Here is a 20,566-nt window from a genome sequence, read left to right as displayed (position 1 = left end):
TTCTTTAATATATTTTTTTATTATCGTCAGGTCAGTCAGATCCAAAGTCTAGTCAAAGTCTAAGTATAAAGTCAATACAGTCAAGAAGTCAAGTCGGTTGATTCAGTAAAGTGGTAGGACGCTTTACTGAAACTTTTAATGGAGTTTTGGAGGGAACACAAAAGAGCACGTTTCTGGTTACTACATCACTTTCCCACACTTGTGCACGATAACGAATATTTAATGGTTAATATCCTATCAATATTACACATTAAAAACCCAGATAACACAATTTTAGGAAAATAATATAAAAACCATAAATATATGTATAGACATCATCATAGGATAAAAAAGCAACATCACTCTTTCACATTCTCCAAAAAACTCTGGTGTGATGTTGACAGATGTTGTCAATCGCGTTCGCGAATCGCGTGCTTTTTTTTTTATGAAATAAGGGGGCAAACGAGCAAACTGATGGAAACAACTTCCGTCGCCCATGGACACTCGCAGCATCAGAAGAGCTGCAGGTGCGTTGCCGGCCTTTTAAGAGGGAATAGGGTAATAGGGGAGGGTTAGGGAAAGGAAGGGTTAGGGAAAGGAAGGGAAGAGAATAGGGGAGGGTAGGGGATTGGGCCTCCGGTAAACTCACTCACTCGGCGAAACACAGCGCTAGAAATTTTAAAAATTACAAATCACTCCCTAAGTATAGAGGCTTAAGGCCTTGCCTTAAGCCTCTATACTTAGGGAGTGATTTGTAATTTTTAACCGACTTTCAAAAAGGAGGAGGTTATATTATGTTCGGCTGTAGATATTTTTTTATTTCATCTGGATGCATTTTAAATTGAAACAATAGGGGGCGCTTAAACATAATTTGTTCAGTTTTCTCAAAGTGGACAGTAGACAAAATAAGTTTGGGACTTTGGGAACCCCTGTAGGCTATAGCCCTAGCACGGCGACCAGTAGAAATGCGAAATTATGGACAAACTGTGGACATAAATTTAAGCCTTAAGGTGCCGTTCCGATCCTTACCGCGGCTAATCGCGACCGACTAAAATTCAATTAAAATGCCACTTTATGACAGACTATGTCATAAAGTAGGATATTATTTAAATTTTTAGGACTATAGTCTAACATAAAGTGGCATTTTAATTGAATTTTTCAGAACGAAAAATGATCTGAACGACACCTTAATTTTATCTCCACAGTTTGTGACTACAGACGGACAGACATCGAAGAGGTTAAAAGTATTCTGTGCATCGAAGTCTCAGTAATAGGGTCCCGTTTTTACCCTTTGGGTACGGAACCCTAAAAAGAATTTGTCAAGTGTCTTCTTCTTCTTCTTCTTTTAAAATATGGCTCCTTGGTGAATCGCCAATGTCAGAGTGCGTTGACGAATACTCTGCCTTATGAGAGGTTTTGTGGAGAAACAAGGGTACGGTAATTATGAAAGGCGTACGGTGTCTGTTGACAATTCCTTAACCTAAAACAAACACAAACATGAAGAGTTAGTACCACACCTTATAACTTAATTTGGTTAGTATGTATATATGTACACAAAGTTTTTACAAAGGGAGTATTTACAAAGGATAAGACGGATTTTAAATTGCTAGGGCGAGGGATGTTAGGAGGAAGAATATCATATAGAGAGGATTGGTTCTTTGGACAGGAGAAAAAAATGTGATCTAAGGTGCCCTCGTCTATGCCACACTCACAAAGGGAACTGTCTCTAACCCTAATCTTGGCTAAGAAAACAGGTGAACAGCAGTGACCCAGTCTGATTCGGCAAACTGTTGAGCACACTGTTTTGCTTGCTTCTTTAAATTTAAAAAACCAGGGTTTAACCGGGATACTATTCTGGATATCAAAATAGTATTTACCCTTATTCACACTGGTTCGTGTCCACTCATTATTCCAATTGGTATACATGTTGTCTTTAGCTAAAGGAATTAAATCCTGGCAATAAACCATATAGTGGCTAGAGGCTCCTGTTGTTATTGCGGCCTTAGCATATGCATCTACGTTTTCATTGCCAGTAATTCCACTATGTCCTGGTATCCAAGCCAGAACAACTTGGATACGTTCTGTGTAGCACTTAAGGAGAAGCTGTCTTATTTTCAAGACCAAAGGAAATTTGCACTTGGAGCGAAACTGATTGGAGTCAATGGCCTCCAGGGTACTTTTAGAATCCGACAATATGATAGATTTATTGAGGTGGTGTGACTCAACAAAGTTAAGTGCCTCTAAGATAGCTAGGGTTTCCCCTGTAAACACAGATGAATTTGGAGGTAATTTAAAATTTAGCACCACATTGACTCTAGGGATATATACAGCCACTCCAACACAGCTGCCCTCCGAGAGCTTAGATGCATCTGTGAAAATAAGCAGCCAGTCCCTAAAATGCTGATTAATAATTTGTTTGAACTGTGTGTTAGCAAAAACGGAGCCCCTATCAATTGGAAAATTTAGAAGCACTTTTGGATGGAGGGTAAGTGCATTATAGGGAGTGGAAAAGAGGGGGTTTAATCTAGATTGGAAAATAGGGCAAGGTAGACGGGAGAGTTTTTGGTAGCTAATCAGGATGCAAGGAGGATCCCTATGCGACCAGTAGCTTGTAGAGCCAACTAATTGCGAAAGGGTGTGAAGTTTACGAAGGAGTGGGTGGGAGGAGTTTTGAAATAATTTAAACACAAATCGGTCAGCAAGGTACTGCCTTCTGATGTTAAGAGGGGGATCCCCACATTCAACCTGTAAGGCGTTAATGGGTGTGGACCTCATAGCTCCGACCACTATTCTCAGTGATTTAGCTTGAATCCTGTCGAGAGTCTTTAGAGGTACTTTATTGCATGGTTCTAAAAGGAAGGAACCATAGTCCAGGTGACTTCGGATCAGAGCGTTGTACATCAGCTTCTGCGTAAAAGGATGTGAACCCCACCAGACACCTGAGAGAGAGCGTAGGATGTTTATGTTCTTTTCGCATTTTTTCGCTACATAGTTGATATGGTGTACACCAGACAGCTTAGAATCCAAATAAACGCCTAAAAATTTAACTGTATCCTTTACCGGGAGCACTTGTTGGTTAAGACCGATGTTGATATCTGGTATGGTTCTGGAACGAGAAAAAACAACAACAGAGCTTTTGGCGATAGAAATGGACAAACCATGTCTATCCATCCATTCAGTAAGATAGCGAATGGCTGAGTTGAGGCGGGCGGAGCAATCCGCAATATCTTTTGAGGCAATGTGTCGCACCTATTCTATATTATAATATTTTATCTATGTTGTTAGTTTGCTAATTATTAATAAATAACCAAAATATTATACCTAAGATGCTGTATACTGTACTTAGATAACTTTTATAATTATGTTAATGTCACCAATGCCTTCAAGAGTTGTTTTATTATAAACTTATATACATACTTATTTTTTAAAGTAGCTTTAAATACAATAATATTTTGTTACATTATGATTAGTAAGGATTTTTATAATTTTTATGTTTTTAAGTAAAAGTAAGGTGTCCATTGAAAATCAGCGTTGCGGATCCGTTCGCAACATTGCTGAATGGGAACCAATTTGGTATTACATAGGATAGTATTAGTAGTTAAGAATTATTTTTGTAAGATGCTAAATACCAAATAAATTTATTTTTCTTTCTTTCTATTTTTCTTTCTTTCAATATACATGACCCAATCATCTGCGTACTGGAGGAACTCACAAAAACTATTGACGACGAGGTCAGCGTCGTAGGTATAAAAATTGAAAAGGCTGGGACTGAGGACATTACCCTGAGGTATGCCTTGGTAGACTATACTTGGAGGAAGTTGGGAATTTTGGGTGGAGATGACGACGGAACGGGAAGAAAGGGAGTTGCAAATATAGTTTGTCATCCTTGTCGAGCCGCTCAGCTGAAGCAATTTTTGCCTGAGCACCGGAAGTCTGACATTATCGTACGCAGATGATAAGTCCAGGAACACTGCTACCACGTGTTCCATTTTCGAAAAAGCAATGCGGATATCGGTCACGAGTGTTGCTACACTGTCCGTGGTGCTAAAGCCTTTTCGAAAACCGAACTGTGTTTTAGATAACACACCCCGACTCTCCATTAGCCACTCCAGTCTGTTCTTGATTAAATGTTCCAAGATTTTTCCCAAAGTCGACGAGAGAGCTATAGGTCTATAGCTAGTTGGGTCATTACTAGGTTTACCTGGTTTAAGAATAGGTAAGATAATTTGAGTACGCCATTCATCTGGAGGAATTTCCGACTGGTAAATATCGTTGATAATCCTGAGACACAGATGTAGTGTGTCTGGTCCGCTGTTGACAATAAATGAATAAGGGATTCCATCTGCACCAGGAGCAGTATCCTTTAGCGACCCAAGAACCAGACGAAATTCCTCCATAGAAAATGGAGAGTCTAGCCAGTTTGAAGATGATCCTAAAGAAGAAAAAACGTGAAGTTCATCGAAAGATGGAACCGTCGGGGGAGCCAACCTTCGCGAAAACGCGTCAATCCACTCAGTAGGATCATTGGACTGACGGTAATTGCTTGCCAAAAGTGAACCACGGTATTTCTTAATGTTTTGCCAAACTACTGAGGGTTTAGATGAAGGCGACAAACTAAGACAGAAATGACGCCATCCTTCTCTCTTTTTTTCAGAAAATAATTTGGAAACCTCGGCCGAAATTTTTTTGTAATTTAGAAAATTTGACATGGTCATGGACCTAGAGTAGAGCCTTTTAGCATCCTTACGACGCCTACAAGCTGATGTACATTCCTCATCCCACCATGGAGGTGACACTCTGCGAGATGTTGTGTTTTTTAGTGGAATGGAAATCTCTGCAGCTTGCAACAAGACATGCTTTAAATTTTGGTATTGAATGTGGGGATTATTTGTGTTTAAATTTGGAATTAGGTTGGTTTCTGAGTCAGTAGCTATGGCGAATTCGGACCAATTGGCTTTTTGGGTATTATATTTAAATCTGGGAGGAGTAGGGGCTATAGTCTGTCTTGTCGAGTATGTTATTATAATACTAATAGGGAAGTGATCGCTACCATAGGAACTTGACAGGACTGACCATGAACACAAAGAAGAAATAGCCGGTGAGCACAACGACAGATCCACCACACTCCTAGGGTTTTGCAAAGGCGAGACCCTACGAGTGGGGGATCCATCATTAAGCACCACTAGGTCATTATCATCTAGGATGTCCATGAATAGGGATGAATTAGGATCATTAAAATAGGACCCCCAGGATGTATGATGAACGTTAAAGTCACCTAATACAACCCGAGGAAGAGATATAGTGGACAGGATAGATGAGAGTTCAGAAAGGATTGTAGGAGTAGGAGAGGGAATATATACAGATATATATACAGTATTTACAATACGGACAGCCACAACATTGAACAAACTACTATGCACAGGAAGAGACACTACTGAATATGTACATTTGCTGGAGACCAAAATGGCTACTCCAGCCTTGCCATCAACTCTGTCATCCCGGAAACATGAGTAGCCAGGGACACGAAAGCGCGAACCAGGCCTTAGCCATGTTTCCTGGACGGCAATAATCAATGGCTTAAAACTATTAACAATATTACAAATATCCTGTTTTTTGTTCCTAATGCTCCGGCAGTTCCACTGGATCATCGGGAACTGATCCATTATTGAGAACTGTATTAAGAAGCTTAGTCAGGTTTGCACGAGATTTGTTCGGTAGCCCAGAGTCACCAAATCGGGAGATTAACTGGACGAGGGTATTGATGAGGGAGTCAATAAAGTTGTCGTTCGGTGAAATGTCAGTACTTGAGGGATATGCACACCCATTTGGCAACTGAGAAGCGGGTTCGTTTATGATATTTCTGTGAGCCTGGTGGTCATAACCAGGAACCACAGGGGTAGGTGTATGGCGGGGAGTATATACAGTTTTCCTGTATGAGGTTGTGACAGGAGATTTGGATTGGGATCTGGATTGCAGGCTAGGGTAAGCAGGGGTAATAGAGGAGGGAGAGGTCTTGGCAGAGTCGGCGAAGGAGCGTCTCACATGGGGAAATCGAGCCGAAGCTTCCATGTATGGGATACATTCCTGCGACATAACAATCTTTATCTCTTTTTGGCGAGCATGTTCGGGGCAAGATGGGCTATTGGCAGTATGAGATCCTCCACAAAGCAGACAAGTTGGATTAGTAACCTCACAAGTTTCTGCTTCATGTGACTGGCTACATTTGTAACAACGAGGGTTTGATCGGCACTGGGCTTTAACGTGCCCGAAACGACAACATTTATTACATTGAATGATCGGGAGTACATAGGTTTCAACAGGTAATGAAGTGAAATAGCAATAAACACGTGGTGGGAGTTTTTGTCCTGAAAAAGTCAGGACAACAGGTCGGGTTGGGGACCATGAGGATTGTTGCTGGTCATTGGAATTTTTCCGATTTAGTCTCCGGGCTTTCATAACTTCTCCGTAACCTGATGGGACTCTTAAGTTATTAACCAGTTCCTCCATGGACCACTCCACGGGAACATCACGAACAATACCCATACGGGAAATGCTGAATAATGGGATTGAGACTACATACCCAGCCCTAGTAACAACTGGAAGGTTTAAAAAGGCATTGGCATTTTCTGCAGTGTCGAATTCAATTGATACTCTATTGCGTCCAATTTTTTTAATCCCATCCATCTTAATATTCGAAACATTATTTTTATATAAGAACTGACCGAACTCCATTGGTCTCAGTGGTGTTCCAGATTCAGTCTCTGTTTTTGAGACATGAACAACGAATGGAGCGACATCATTGGCTGTATATAGTTTTTTGTTTTCGAAATCGGGACAAACATAATTCATTTGAATAGATGGTGTTGAATGAGAATTGTCTGTTACCCTTTTAGAAGAAGTGTTTGTGCTGTCGGGGTTAGCCCGTTTTCTGGAACTAAGAGGTACTTCTAGTTGTTTGTCGAGACTTGGCCCGCCACCCGGGTCGGGCGGTTCCGCGTCCATGCCGGCTACACACTAGATTAAACACGTATTACGCTACAGAAACGACACTTACACCAAGACAATCACAATATTACACACCTACAACCAATAAAAGAACTTCAACAGTGAAAAAATACACTAAACAAAGTGAAAAATGTAAAAAATTATCGAATCCACAAAAACACTTGTTTAGGCACTCGACCGAAAAAGCAGAGTCTTGTCAAGTGTCAACCAATTCAATCTGTAGTGTCAACTGTCAACATTATGACAGGACCACTGACCTCAGGCTATGCCGTACAAAATAACAGCTATTTCTTAAGCCGATTTGAAGCGCTGCGGTGAGCGTACTGTGAACTAATTTATATAGAAAATGACAACCGCCATTTGCAAAATAGTAGTTCCAAGTACACATACTACTGCTTTCACGTAGCAATCAGCGCCAATATGGCGACTTTCAAATAGGAATATTTTATTGATAGCGATCGCCTGTCCAGTGTATTTAGTATTATAGAGGTCCACAGAGTACTTTATTATATACCGTAGAGGTCAGTGGACAGGACGCACCAATATATGTATTATCTATGGGACGCACGCACCTACAAATATATACTAGTAATCTGTGGCACGCACGCATTTAAAAAAAAAAACTGTGTTCTAAAAATCTTTGTAATCTGATCAACATCTGATTTTAAAGCAATCCGTACAAATACTGCAAATATTTTTGTTATATTTGCAGTAATTGCAATTTTTGATAAAAGCCATTACTTTTTTCAATAACACTCCTTTACTTACGAAATTATGAGTGACTGGGAAGATGAACCACCGGCGCCGGTAGAGACCTACAATAGTCGTAGTTTTCATAAATCCAATAACTACAATAATTCGAATTTCGGTCGAGGAAGAGGACGCGGTGCTCCATCGAATTCAAATTGGAGGGCACGTGGTCAAGACAACAGAGAAAATCGTCAAAATTCACGCCCTCAGCATGATGGTAACAAACAAGTTATAACCATACCTTCAAACAAGGTCGGTCGCGTTATAGGCAAGGGCGGGTCTAAGATACGGGACTTGGAGTACGAGACCGATGCCAAAATCAAAATAGGGGATTCCGGTGGTGATACTACCGAAATTACATTGTTCGGTACAGACGAGGCCATAGCCAAAGCGAGCGACATGATTACAGATTTGACCAAAGAATATGTTCAGCCTGCTCCTAAAAACGAGTCTCATTACAACAGTAATGCTAACACTTCAGGTAACTTTAGTACGACAAATGATTACGGAGACTCCATTATTGATTGGAATAAGCTAAATGCTCACTACGAGGAGCAGCAACAAGAGAGGTGGAGTCAGCTCCCCCCCATCGTTAAAGACTTTTATAAAGAAGATCCTGTTGTACAGAACATGTCGCCCGCTGAAGTGACACGTTGGAGATTTAACAACAATCAAATTCAGATTAAGAGAACCTTCGATGACAAGCCAGGTCTTAGACCCATACCCAATCCGGTCTTAACTTTTGAACAAGCATTCCAGCACTATCCAGAAATATTAGATGAGATATACAAACAGGATTTTAAGAAGCCCTCGCCGATTCAGAGTCAAGCTTGGCCCGTGTTGTTGAGAGGAGAGGATATGATTGGCATCGCCCAGACTGGCACGGGTAAAACTTTGGCATTCCTTTTACCAGCTTTGATTCATATCGACGGGCAGCCTACTCCTAGGGAGCAGAGGGAGGGGCCCACGGTTCTTATCATGGCACCGACAAGAGAACTAGCACTTCAGATTGACAAGGAAGTCTCTAAATATCAGTACAGAGGTATTAAGTCAGTGTGTCTGTATGGTGGAGGAGACCGTAAAGAGCAAATTAAAGTTGTCTCCAAGGGAGTAGACATTGTGATAGCCACTCCGGGAAGATTGAACGATCTCGTAATGGCACGGCATTTAAATATTATAAACTTCTCCTATATAGTATTAGATGAAGCTGATAGGATGTTGGACATGGGCTTCGAGCCACAAATTCGTAAGTCCCTATTTGATGTAAGGCCTGACCGTCAAACGGTGATGACTTCTGCCACTTGGCCATCAGGTGTTAGACGTCTAGCAGAGTCATACATGAAAGATCCCATACAGATAAATGTTGGCTCCCTAGACTTGGCAGCGGTACATACGGTTACCCAAAAGATTCTTTTTGTAGAGGAAGATGACAAGGATAAAGCCCTTTTTGAATTTATACAGAACATGGATCCGACCGACAAAGTTATTATATTCTGTGGCAAGAAAGCAACGGCCAGACATATTCACACAGAACTGTGCCTAAAAGGTATAGAAAGTCAGTCATTACACGGAGACCGTGATCAGAGCGATAGGGAGGCAGCTTTAGATGATATGGTCACAGGTGCAGTCAATATATTGGTAGCTACCGATGTTGCTTCTCGTGGCATTGACATCAAAGATCTGACTCATGTCGTCAACCTTGATTTTCCGAGGCACATTGAGGAGTATGTGCACAGGGTAGGCCGAACTGGCAGAGCTGGTAAAACTGGAATAGCTCTGAGCTTCATCTCTAGAAACGATTGGGCTCATGCCGATGAACTGATAAAGATATTGGAGGAAGCCAATCAGGAGGTTCCTGATGAATTGTTGTCTATGGCCAATAGGTTTTCAGCTATGAAAATAAGAAGGGAACAGGAAGGTGGTGGCGGTGGTGGTAGAGGCCGGGGAGGCCGCGGCGGTAGAGGAAGGGATAGGTGGTAAAAACTATATTCTTACGCCCATATTATTAGTCGTTTCCTGGAGATAATTTCCATTTGACTCAACTCTTTTCTCAAAAATGTTGTCATTTATTCAACAAAATGTCATATTTATTGAGAATTGAGTTGAGTGGAGGAAATCTTGAGGAAATTACTAATGATATGGGTGTTACAGCTCTAAGCATTTTATAAGATGTTTTAGCATGCTAGCATTTGTATTACTCTTTCCGATTAAACTCACACATTGTGTGCTAATTAAAATAGTGTTTTGTTTATAGAATGTTCCATATAGGTTTTGTTGATATTTTGAATCTTCATAGCAATAAGTACAAACAATTATTCATTTTAACTGTAAAGGTTTATGTTGTAAGCTGAACCAAAAATTAGTGTTTGGCTTAGTTTTTGTTTTTTTTTTTTTTTTAATTTTAAGAGCATTTTTGTTATATTTAAATTTTTTACCAAAAAATTTAAGTACTTACTTAATGTATTGTTTTCTTATTATTTTACCCAATCCAAGTAAAAAATTACTTAACAAATCTTAACTTCTATAAATAAATCTTAATTTTCAAATAAAGTTGAATGTGAATTGAAATCTTTCCAGATAAAGGTAGTTTCAGTAATAAGGGGGATATTTAGAGATTTCTGATGATTAGCAAATAGAAAGATGAAAAGTATACTATACAAAGAAGTTTAATTAATTATAATAAATACATATAAATAATACAATAGAAACATTTCTCTGAGGTAATAAGAGTATATTTATTACACATGTAGCATTAATTTAACAATATAACTTCAACACATACCATACAATGATTTATTTTAGCTGTAAATTTATATGAAAATTAATACTTAAATTATCAAATATGGACAACAAGCTTACACTAACAAGTGCCTCGCTAATACCGTAGTAGACAGAACTAAGGAGTACCTCGGCTTCAAACAAACGGGCGTATCTACGCGAGTTGGGCGCGACTGCCACTTTCAACGTTTCACAATGCTGAGCATGGGCGTGCCCAGGATTTCAGCTAGGGGGGGCAGCTCATACCTTGAGAAGATGGTTAGTCTGGTATATTGAAACAAAAAATCATGAAAATTGACTTTTATTAATCTGACTGAAAATATATTTTGTTTCCAACACTTCATTTTGCGCAGAATAAGTAACACATTTCTAATTCCCATTTGCCAGGAAAATTGCCTTATTTTATCTTCCAGGGGGGAGGGGCAGCTGCCCCTACCTGGATACGCCCATGATGCTGTGTAACGCGTTAGTACGGCGCGGCCTACTCGTTAGTTCTGTTTACCCTGCTAATATTTAGTGCCAACATTGAGATTTAATAGACAAGGTTTGGTGTCAAGTTCACCCACTTCTTAGGACTTTTAACACGTCGATTAAATAAATAACTTCAATATAACTATATACTATACAAATTAAATTTGTATTTGACTTTTAGAATTTAGACGATTTCTAATCGTTTCATCTCTTTGAGTAGTTCGACGCCCATTTTGGCGGGAGAGCGAGTGACAATGACGTTAGCTTTTTCTAGAGCCTTGATTTTGTCCATGGCGCCTCCTTTTCCGCCGGAAATGATGGCGCCGGCGTGGCCCATTCGTCGTCCGGGTGGAGCGGTCAGCCCAGCGATGAATGACACTACTGGCTTGGCTTTTTGACCCTGGAAAGTGCAAATGCCGCATTTATTTACAGTTGAATTTTGCGACAGTATTGTGGATGAATCGACCATGAGTGTGACATGAAAATATTGGCAATGGGGGAACCTTACTAATAAAAATAGTTACACCATGGATAAACTTTGAGTACGGTACCTAACTATTTTTATAAGTAGGAAAGTATGTATTCCTTTTACTAGTCATGCCATTAACTGGAACTTAACATTTCGTGGCTTGTAATAATGCCAGTAGGCATTATTATTGTATGTGTCAGGGGCGTAGCGTACCTTGGCGGGGCCCCGTATAAAAATTTGTTTGGGGGCCCATAGGAAGGGTAAAGATTTGTCAAAAAAGAAAAAAACATATTTTGCATAAAATAAAAAGAAATATTTATTCATCATAATAATTACTTATCTATCTGTCACATTATTTAAAAACAATTCAAATTAAATATTAACTCTCCTTGCCCTTTTTCGGCAAACTGATTAAGTAATTAAATCATTCATAGCTGATGATAACTTTAGTTTTTCTAATGTTTCTGCCTCTATGGACAATAGTGACAGGTCTGACCGAAGTTCTTAAAATTTGAACGCACGCTTTACTCGGGAAAAAAGAAATCGTTTTTTTTTACTTTTCTCTTTTCTGAAATTTAAAAAATTTGGGAAGTTATTATTAATTTTTGCTTACGCACCTTGGGGGGCCCTCGTAGGTCGGGGCCCCGTATAATTGATACGGCTGATACGGCGGTAGCTACGCCCCTGGTATGTGTCAATATCCAAAGTCGGGCCGCCGTGCGCTGGATGAAGCGAAATGATGATACAAGCCAAATGCTACTCGCTTTTTTCCCTCGCGTACGAAAACGTTGCTATCACGTTTTTTACCACATATAGAAGTAAGAGTCAGTCCACACGGCGCGTTGCGTCAGCGTTGCGTAGACGCAGCGCTGCCGTTGCGTTGTTTTACATACAAATAACCAACTACCAAGGTGTTCACACGGCGTGTTGCGTCCCGTCGTGACAACAGCGCGCAACGGACAGCAGCCCCCGAGACGAAGCGGGAGGGGATGTTGACGTTAAGACTGCTTCGTAATGACGCAGCGCTCGTGTGGCCGGCTATGCGTCAAACCACAGTGCTACGTCCACGCAACGCCCGTGTGAACTGGCTATATACAGGGGTCACCAAATGGCGAACCGCGGTCCGCATCCGGACCGCCGACCCACTGTGCGCGGACCAGCGACCAAACATTTTCGAAGATGAACTTCGTTTAATTGCACCAATTTCTCTTCAAACTTCAGACAGATAATTAGCAACAAAAATTATCGCTTTTCTCATTGCTATGTAAACAAATATCTTTGTAATTTCTGTAATTATCTTTGTTTAAAAAATATTTTTTATAAAATGTACGGACCGCGAAGGTCATTTCATTCCTTAAAATGGACCCCGCGCGGAACTAATTGGTGACCCCTGGGCTATAATATAGCGTTAATATCGCGCACGAGGAAAAATACGAGTAGTAAAAGTAGTAGTTTCTTCGAAATTTCTCTCTATCACCTGACCGAACTTTAGAGTTACACTGCCTTGACAAATAAACTATAATATTTCGGGATTAGCACTAATGGTGTATTTGGTCGAAACTACATATGACTTTCAAAACTACACCCAAGTTATCTAAAAATGTCTAAAATTAATTATTGTTAGATTACAAATGACGCAAAATCAAACCATCAGTCATCACTCATCACACATCGTAAAGATATTACAATTATTTTATTAACTATATATCAAATCCTAATGATATCAAATTATATTATAAAGATGACTCTGATAATGTCACACCTCCAAAATGATAACTAATATGAATGGAGGAATGATAAACTAAGATAAAAACAAATCAAAATCTATCTGAAATGAAGATAAGTTCGATAAACAAAACCTTTCTGCAATCGCACTTCTTCATTACCTTGCTCTGTTAAAAGAAATCAAAATAACATTTTAGGCCGTAGAATGCATAATTAATAAAAAAGGTAAAATATAGAAAAAGATTCAGCATGTTTATGATTAGAAGAAGAAAAAACATCCGTATCCTTATGGCTGGTTTACATGTATTAAGTAGATAAGTATTTAACTAAATTTTAAGTTATTTATTGCATGTAAACACAAAATTTAGTAGCAACTAGTAAGTTAAAATTTAATTAAGTACTAAACAAGGAAATTAGAATTTTGACTATTTTCTGTAAGGTTGGCAGGCGGGGCTTGTCACTTGACACATTTCCGGCAGGCACTTCAAATTAAGTTAAAATTTAGTTACTACTTATCTGCTTAATATGTGTAAACCAGCCCTTACTAATTTAAATTAATAATGCGAGAGTGTATGACTGTCTGTCTGTTCACGCTTAAACGGCTGAATTGATTTAGGTGAAATATACTTTGTTAGACGGGAAATTGGATATAGCATAATTTTTAATGCGGTAAAACGTATGGTACCCGCGCGATAAACGAATTTCGACGCAACAGATTTACTGGTTGACACCAGTCTAGTTTAAATATCATGTTAATATTTATGTGTCATCTAGTTATCTATACATATAAATAAAATTGGAGTGTCTGTTTGTAATATTAAAATAACCGTTTTTTACTACATGCATATTAATATTTAGAGGGTACTTACACCAAAATAACAATTTTTAGAATTTTTGTCTGTCTGTATGTCTGTCTGTTTGTTCCGGCTAATCTCCGAAATGGCTGGACCGATTTTGACGGGACTTTTATTGACAGATAGCTGATGTAATAAGGAGTAACTTAGGCTACTTATTAACCGACTTCCAAAAAGGAGGAGGACATATTTTTACTTTTTTATTTTTTACCTATGTAAAATTACATTTTGTTGACGCGGATAACAGCTAGTATTTTAATATAAGTACTAAATTACTATAAGAAAAAAAATACTTATGATTTTGTACACAGATTTTTTCAAATTTCCTAAAAAGAACTAAACCGCTTTTAAAAACAAGAATATAAACTCACAGTGTTGTGTTGAGTCAAGTACTCCGAAGCCAACTCCTCGGCGTTGCCACCAATCTCACCGATGAGAATAATCCCCTTGGTGTTGGGATCCTTCAGGAACACTTCTAGGCAGTCGATGAAGTCTGTACCGTTGAACGGATCACCTCCGATACCGACGCACAGAGTTTGCCCGAGACCGGCCTGAAATTTTTTGAAAATCGGTTAACAAACGGCGGAGTAATCGTTGAACATACAAAAAAAAATCCACAGCCGAACCTATAACCACCTCCTTTTTTTGAAGTCGGTTAAGAAAAAGATATTGATTCGCGTTCATATAGATATAGGTATGTGATAAAAAGTACGCAAAGATTGGAGCAGATGGCGCTAATAGAACATACAGTAAATAGTAGAGTGTAACAAAATTAAGTGATAATACTTTAGGGAGTGTACGTGTTTCTTGGAGAGTGTGTTCACTGTGAAAGTAGCAGGGCTGAAAGACCAATTTTTTTTTCAATTTTGTATGGAAAAACTCGTGACGCTGGGACGCTTGCCCATACAGAAGTGAAAAAAAAGTTGGTCTTTCAGCACTGCTACTTTCACAGTTACAAGAAACATGTAATGTAACATATGTTCTTCGAAAAAGATCATGCGTTACGTTAGCTATAATTTCTGCAAGTTTTCTTCATCACAAATTCGTCACAAACCCGAAACAAATACTACATTATTTACTTGATATGCGCTGCATGTTTCCTATAGGTATTCAGAAAATTATCGCATGTCGCACCGATTGTTATCGGTTACATTCCTGCCATGTTTCATATTAAAAATGTCTTTCATTCTCATACATAATATTATGTAATTCATTAGTGCTATATTATCCCATACAGTTCCTAAGTAGTAAACTCTCTATTATAATTACTAATTACCTACAGAATTAAACATTTGAGTATTTTCAATGTGACCTTCGTACTAATTGAACATTCATCAATTGCCACTGCCAAGGAAAACAAATCTTTGAGCCCTTTGTCACGGATTTAGCGGTTAGCGGAGTTGTATGACCACGACCGTAGCTAGGGGGGGGGCATTGTGGAGCAATGCCCTACTTTAAAATCCTAATGCCCTACCTTAAAAATACCAAAACCCTAGACAATCAATCAATTATGATTTTTTTTACTTCCGCCCTACCTGTAACCAATGCTGCCCTACCTCAAATCTGACTCTTGAGTTGAGTTGGAATGAATCTCTCAATCTGTCAATTTTTCCGGTTATAGTTAAGGTTAAAGTTAAAGTTAGTTGGTGCAACCCAGTCTAAGTTATGTATTATTTGTGGCATATACATTACACATACGCGATACGGCGCGGCCGCTTGTAAACCGAATTTAAAGTACTTACTTGTATGTACTAAGCGCGTGTTCACACCAAACGGACTGTGAGCCGCCGAATGTGAGCAGGCTCACTATGAACACGGCCTTACAGTCTGTTATAGCATCCTGAATCGCATATCATCATAATATAGTAACATGTTACATGGCCTAATTTTGCTTCAATAAACATTCTATGCCCTCGTCAATACTTTCGATTAAATAGAAGTCGCCAATAGGACAATTGATTTGTTACCTGACCTTGTATCGTACTTGTGAGAGGAATTACACGAAGCAGTTATATTAAACTGGTTCTATTGGCTTTAGTTGAGCTGTGATGATGATGTAATCATCACAGTGATATGACAGTTTAGTTAGTTTCCATGTCCCACATTTTACACCTAGGAATTCTTACCTCCTAAGGGGTGGTAGGCCTCAGATATTCAAAAGATATTCAAAAGGCGTTAATTTATAACCACTTTGGAAAAAATATACAAACATCAATTTCCATTCAATATTATTTAAAATTGAAGTTTGTCTGTCTGTTAGATGAAATTGATTCTTTGAAAGACGGGAAAGGACATACAATAGTTTTTGTTACGAAAAAAATATAAATTTTCCGCGCAATAAACTAATTTCAAAGGATTTGATACAGTCTAATGTTAATAAAGGTTAACAAAATGTGAAATTTTTCAGGCGTAGCTCAATAGATCTATTTACTCAATAAAAATATGAAGGAAAAATTTATCTTAATTCTGAGTATAAGCTACAAAAACAAGTAAAAAATATCTTTGAAATAAAAATACTGTGTTAACTCTAAGGCAGGGGTTCCCAAACTTATTTGGTCTACTGCCCACTTTGAGAACAAATTATGTTTTAGCCCCCCCAGTGTTTAAATCACCCCCCAAGCCTCTGCCCTCTACACAACACCCCCATTTTTTTCTTGGTTCCACACCACCCCCCTTTAGACCTTCAGCGCCCACAAGAGGGCGTTATCGCCCACTTTAGGAAAGGCTGCTCTAAAGCATTGTTTAAACTTACCACAGTGGTTTGGTGGCAAGCTTCGTATGTGAGTGTGCCAGATCGGGAGACAACACCGATGCACCCCTGCATGTGGACAGCGGCGGGCATGATGCCGATTTTGCACTTGCCTGGTGCAATAATACCAGGGCAGTTGGGACCCACCAATCTTGACTTGTTCTGACGGAGCAGGGCATGTTTTACACGCACCATGTCCTGAAGTCACAGAAATATAGACTTAGTAAAAAACCTTAATTAAATGAAAATGTTTAAGAGTCCGTATACGAAATTTTGCCGAAATTCTGAAGACAACGACAGAAATAATCTATATAGATAAAATTCTATCCAATTCGAGAAAAAAGAATAAAAAAAACAAATTGTGCCAAAAAACACGATTCAAAAGAACCTAAATCTCACATTATATTACTCGCCGCAAGGCTAATGTGAGGTTTAGGTTGTTTTGAATCGTGTTTTTTGGCACAATTTGCTTTTCTTTTTTTTTCTTTTTTTCTCGAATTGGATAGAATTTTATCTATAGATTATTTCTGTCGTTTTCTTTTTATGAATTACAGCTCCAAGTTGCCGAAATTAACAGCAATTCTTTGGTTATTTTCTCTAAAATTTTGCCGAGTTACATATTTTTTTACTCAACTATTTCATATTAAAGTGGTAAAAAGTAATTCCAACATTGTATAGACTACTTTCTCAACAGTACATTGTATTTTTTTCATATCGTTAAGACGTCAATACAATCCATAAACAGGTGATATTCTAAACCTTTTACAGCAAAAATCACAAAACTGTCGCGGGCTCGAGTTGGATTATTTAAAAATACTTAAAAAAAAACAAAAATCTAGCTCCAACATTAGATTATAATTGAAATGATCTTACATGTTGTGCATTAAAACTTATAGAAATTGTACAATTTGTACATACTGTATTTTAACTGTTAAATCACGTCAGTTAATCAGCGAAATCGGCAAAATTTTGTATACGGACTCTTAATTAAGTAATAATGCAAGTCACTTTTATTATAATCAATGTGGTATATAATAATGACGTGAAAACTTAAAATTCAAGTTATAACCTACATACTTATTACATTTTAAATATTTATCACCCATTTTGTACTAAGTACTAGAGTTAAATTTAAACTAACACTTATGTAGTAACTTATTTTACTACACAGGAGATCCATGTTTTTCTAAGGGGGATATTAGATTATCATATATATTGGATCCGAGATCATTGAGTCAATGATATTGGATAATGTAATATAGACATATGATTCATTTCTTCCTTGATCATAGATTTTTGACATTTGCTGAGAGATTGGATCCAATACGGTCATAGAAATAGGTGTTGCTAGTTATTTAATATAAAAAAGAGTTTTTAATTTCTTGTTCATTAATATGTTTCAAATAATGTAATGTAATTATTTTTCTAATTATATACTTGGATAATCTTGCTGAAATAACAAAAAACAAGCCATATTAAAAATGACGATGTCTTTTGACAAATCGAATTCTCTGAGATATAGTAACCCTGACGTCAATACCTATCAGCGTTAGCGCTCTCCATTAGCTATTGAAACCACATATGACGTAAAATTGGATCAATGAAATATGATAATGTAATATGCAGATATGATCAAATGATCATATATATGATCATAGAAATGATCATATATATTGGATCCTATATATGATCATAGAAATGATCATATACAAAATGATAATGTAATACCCCGCTAATACTAGCTAAAAGCTGAGCTTTGTAAGGGCTCTTGTCATCACACCTTGACTAAATGATGATACACATCTACATATTATATATAAATAAAGATTACTATGTTAAAGCACAAATCAATAGGCGTGATAGTTTTTTCCGTAAAATGTATTACAAAATGTAAACATTGTGGGATATACTAGGGTTCGCTTCACTCGCCCTGATTATGTTTTAGCATTGTTAGCCAATATCAGGCAGTGTGGCAGGACACTTGAAATTCTAACTCATCAAAATAAAACATATTTATCTTCTTCTTTTCTGTATACAAACTTTAATCATGTTTAGTTCCCTTAAAAATGCAATAGTTCACCAGGTCCTAGTAGGTCTTAGTGGAGTAATATTAAGATAAAACTTACATGCTGAGGTACTCCTTCAGTGATGCAAACAATCAGTGGAACCTCTGCTTCAATAGCTTCCAAGATGGCAGCCGCTGCGCCAGGGGGCGGTACGTAGATGACGGATGCATCTGCTCCTGTTTTCTCCTTAGCCTCCCTCACGGTGCCGAAGACCGGCTTGCCCAGATGTTCCGACCCCGCCTTCTTAGGAGAGACTCCACCGACCACTTTAGTGCCATAATCTAGTGCCTGCTGGCTGTGGAATGTACCCTGTTTGCCGGTGAAGCCCTGTACAATGACTTTAGTTTCTGATGTCAGTACCAAGTTCTTCCTGGTTTCAGCATAAGGTGTTGCACTCGTGCTGTACGGAAATCTGATGTTGCCAAGCTTTACGCTCTCTGGAAATAAGGAAAGATTCATAAAGGATACATTTATATAAAAGGTTTTCTAAAAATCTTATTTTTAATCTAAAATTAAAAAGAGTTGTCAAGTTTGTGACAATTATTTTTGTTAAGTTAATAAAATGGAATTTTTGTAACAATGATTCCACATCAGGGAACTAAGTTTTAAAACCAATACATGCCACACCCTAAGGAAATTGTTTTTACATAAGAATCTTTGTTATTTCTGTCACACTAAACATAAAAGATAACATTGTATAAACAAATTATATTGTTGATCACTATGTACTGTAGACTGTTATTGTCCAAAGGTCAATGAAATTGTCAATCAATTGATAAATTGGTTTAAGATGTTGCATTATGCAAGGATTTTATATCATTTATATGTAACTTTTTAGCATGGGAATATATTTATATTATAGACATACGTAGTTTGACTTATAAATTAGATACACATACACATTTTAAAATAGACGAAGGTTAAGGCCTAGGCGTGCGACATTGATTTGTGTTGTTACATAAAATTATGTTTTTCATTGTCCACGTTCTATGAATTGTAAGCTCAAGCTTTTAACGTTTAATTTATAATAGCTATTACATACTATTTATAAGTATGAAGCTAGAAATATGCATTTATAAATGTGATTCCATCCTTAACATCTGAAAATAAAACACCACATAGTGTTCAGGTACCCGACGTGGTTCACCCATTTTATACATGTTTTTAGGTAGTTTTACCTTTGCAACGTGAAAGAATCCGCACCGGTAAAGCCATTGTATAACAGAAGCAGAGAAATTTATAAAATTTTAAAGTGAGATTTGTGACACTGACAAAGTGGCCATTATGTAATTTTGACAGTGACAGTGGGATAACTAATGACAGTTATTGTTTTTTTTTTCATATAGGCTGCGTTCCAGAAGACGTTAATTTTGACCAAAACGCTCAAAACGTCCCCTTCTGCCGTTCCATTTGACGACCGCGGTCGTTTTGATCGCGGCTATGACGTCACTCAAGACGTCATCATTTTCGCTCAAAACGACCCTCGACGAAGATGGGTCAAAGCTGGCGTTCTAGTTATTTTTTTAATTTTAATGTAATATATCGCGAAAGTCATGTTCGGAAAGTTTTGAAGAGAGAGTAGAGACAAAAAAGCTTCATATTATTTCATTACAAATAATATTTTAATTGAAATAAATATTATATTAAATAACTTTTTTTTTTAATGAAATAAGGGGGCAAACGAGCAAACGGGTCACCTGATGGAAAGCAACTTCCGTCG

General features: G+C 37.9%; 2 protein-coding genes across 4 annotated transcripts; one reads left to right on the top strand and one right to left on the bottom strand.

Annotated features, from left to right (window-relative positions):
• Positions 1 to 7,611: 7,611 nt before the first annotated feature.
• LOC121736067 (probable ATP-dependent RNA helicase DDX43) lies at positions 7,612 to 9,957 on the top strand. The gene has a single exon (XM_042127112.1). The coding sequence runs from the start codon at positions 7,759 to 7,761 to the stop codon at positions 9,712 to 9,714; it is 1,956 nt and encodes a 651-aa protein (XP_041983046.1). The 5' UTR covers positions 7,612 to 7,758; the 3' UTR covers positions 9,715 to 9,957.
• A 425-nt stretch (positions 9,958 to 10,382) lies between these two features.
• LOC121736068 (succinate--CoA ligase [ADP/GDP-forming] subunit alpha, mitochondrial) lies at positions 10,383 to 20,138 on the bottom strand. 3 transcript variants are annotated; one of them, XR_006036965.1, is made up of 7 exons: positions 20,025 to 20,137; positions 18,907 to 19,283; positions 16,784 to 16,978; positions 14,403 to 14,582; positions 13,339 to 13,344; positions 11,015 to 11,383; positions 10,383 to 10,605 (listed from the first exon to the last, which is right to left on the bottom strand). XR_006036965.1 is itself a non-coding variant. In XM_042127113.1 (6 exons), the coding sequence occupies exons 1-6, from the start codon at positions 20,059 to 20,061 to the stop codon at positions 11,168 to 11,170; spliced, it is 1,011 nt and encodes a 336-aa protein (XP_041983047.1). In that variant the 5' UTR covers positions 20,062 to 20,138; the 3' UTR covers positions 10,847 to 11,167. The 3 variants fall into 3 exon arrangements, 2 of the variants coding, with proteins under 2 accessions (XP_041983047.1, XP_041983049.1); XM_042127113.1 differs by lacking the exon at positions 10,383 to 10,605 and having other exon boundaries at positions 10,847 to 11,383; positions 20,025 to 20,138; XM_042127115.1 differs by lacking the exons at positions 10,383 to 10,605; positions 13,339 to 13,344 and having other exon boundaries at positions 10,847 to 11,383.
• Positions 20,139 to 20,566: the final 428 nt, after the last annotated feature.

Source organism: Aricia agestis, chromosome 18 (genome assembly GCF_905147365.1).
Source record: "Aricia agestis chromosome 18, ilAriAges1.1, whole genome shotgun sequence".
NCBI lineage: Eukaryota > Metazoa > Arthropoda > Insecta > Lepidoptera > Lycaenidae > Aricia > Aricia agestis.
This window is presented reverse-complemented; position numbering and strand designations above follow the sequence as displayed.

Coding starts and splice junctions, on each gene's coding strand:
- LOC121736067 (XM_042127112.1), top strand. CDS start 7,759: ATGAGTGACTGGGAAGATGAACCACCGGCGCCGGTAGAGACCTACAAT.
- LOC121736068 (XM_042127113.1), bottom strand. CDS start 20,061: ATGGCTTTACCGGTGCGGATTCTTTCACGTTGCAAAG. Junction 16,979..18,906: donor CTGAAGGAGTACCTCAGCAT/GTAAGTTTTATC, acceptor CTGTGACTTCAG/GACATGGTGCGTGTAAAACA. Junction 14,583..16,783: donor CTTGCCACCAAACCACTGTG/GTAAGTTTAAAC, acceptor AAAAAATTTCAG/GCCGGTCTCGGGCAAACTCT.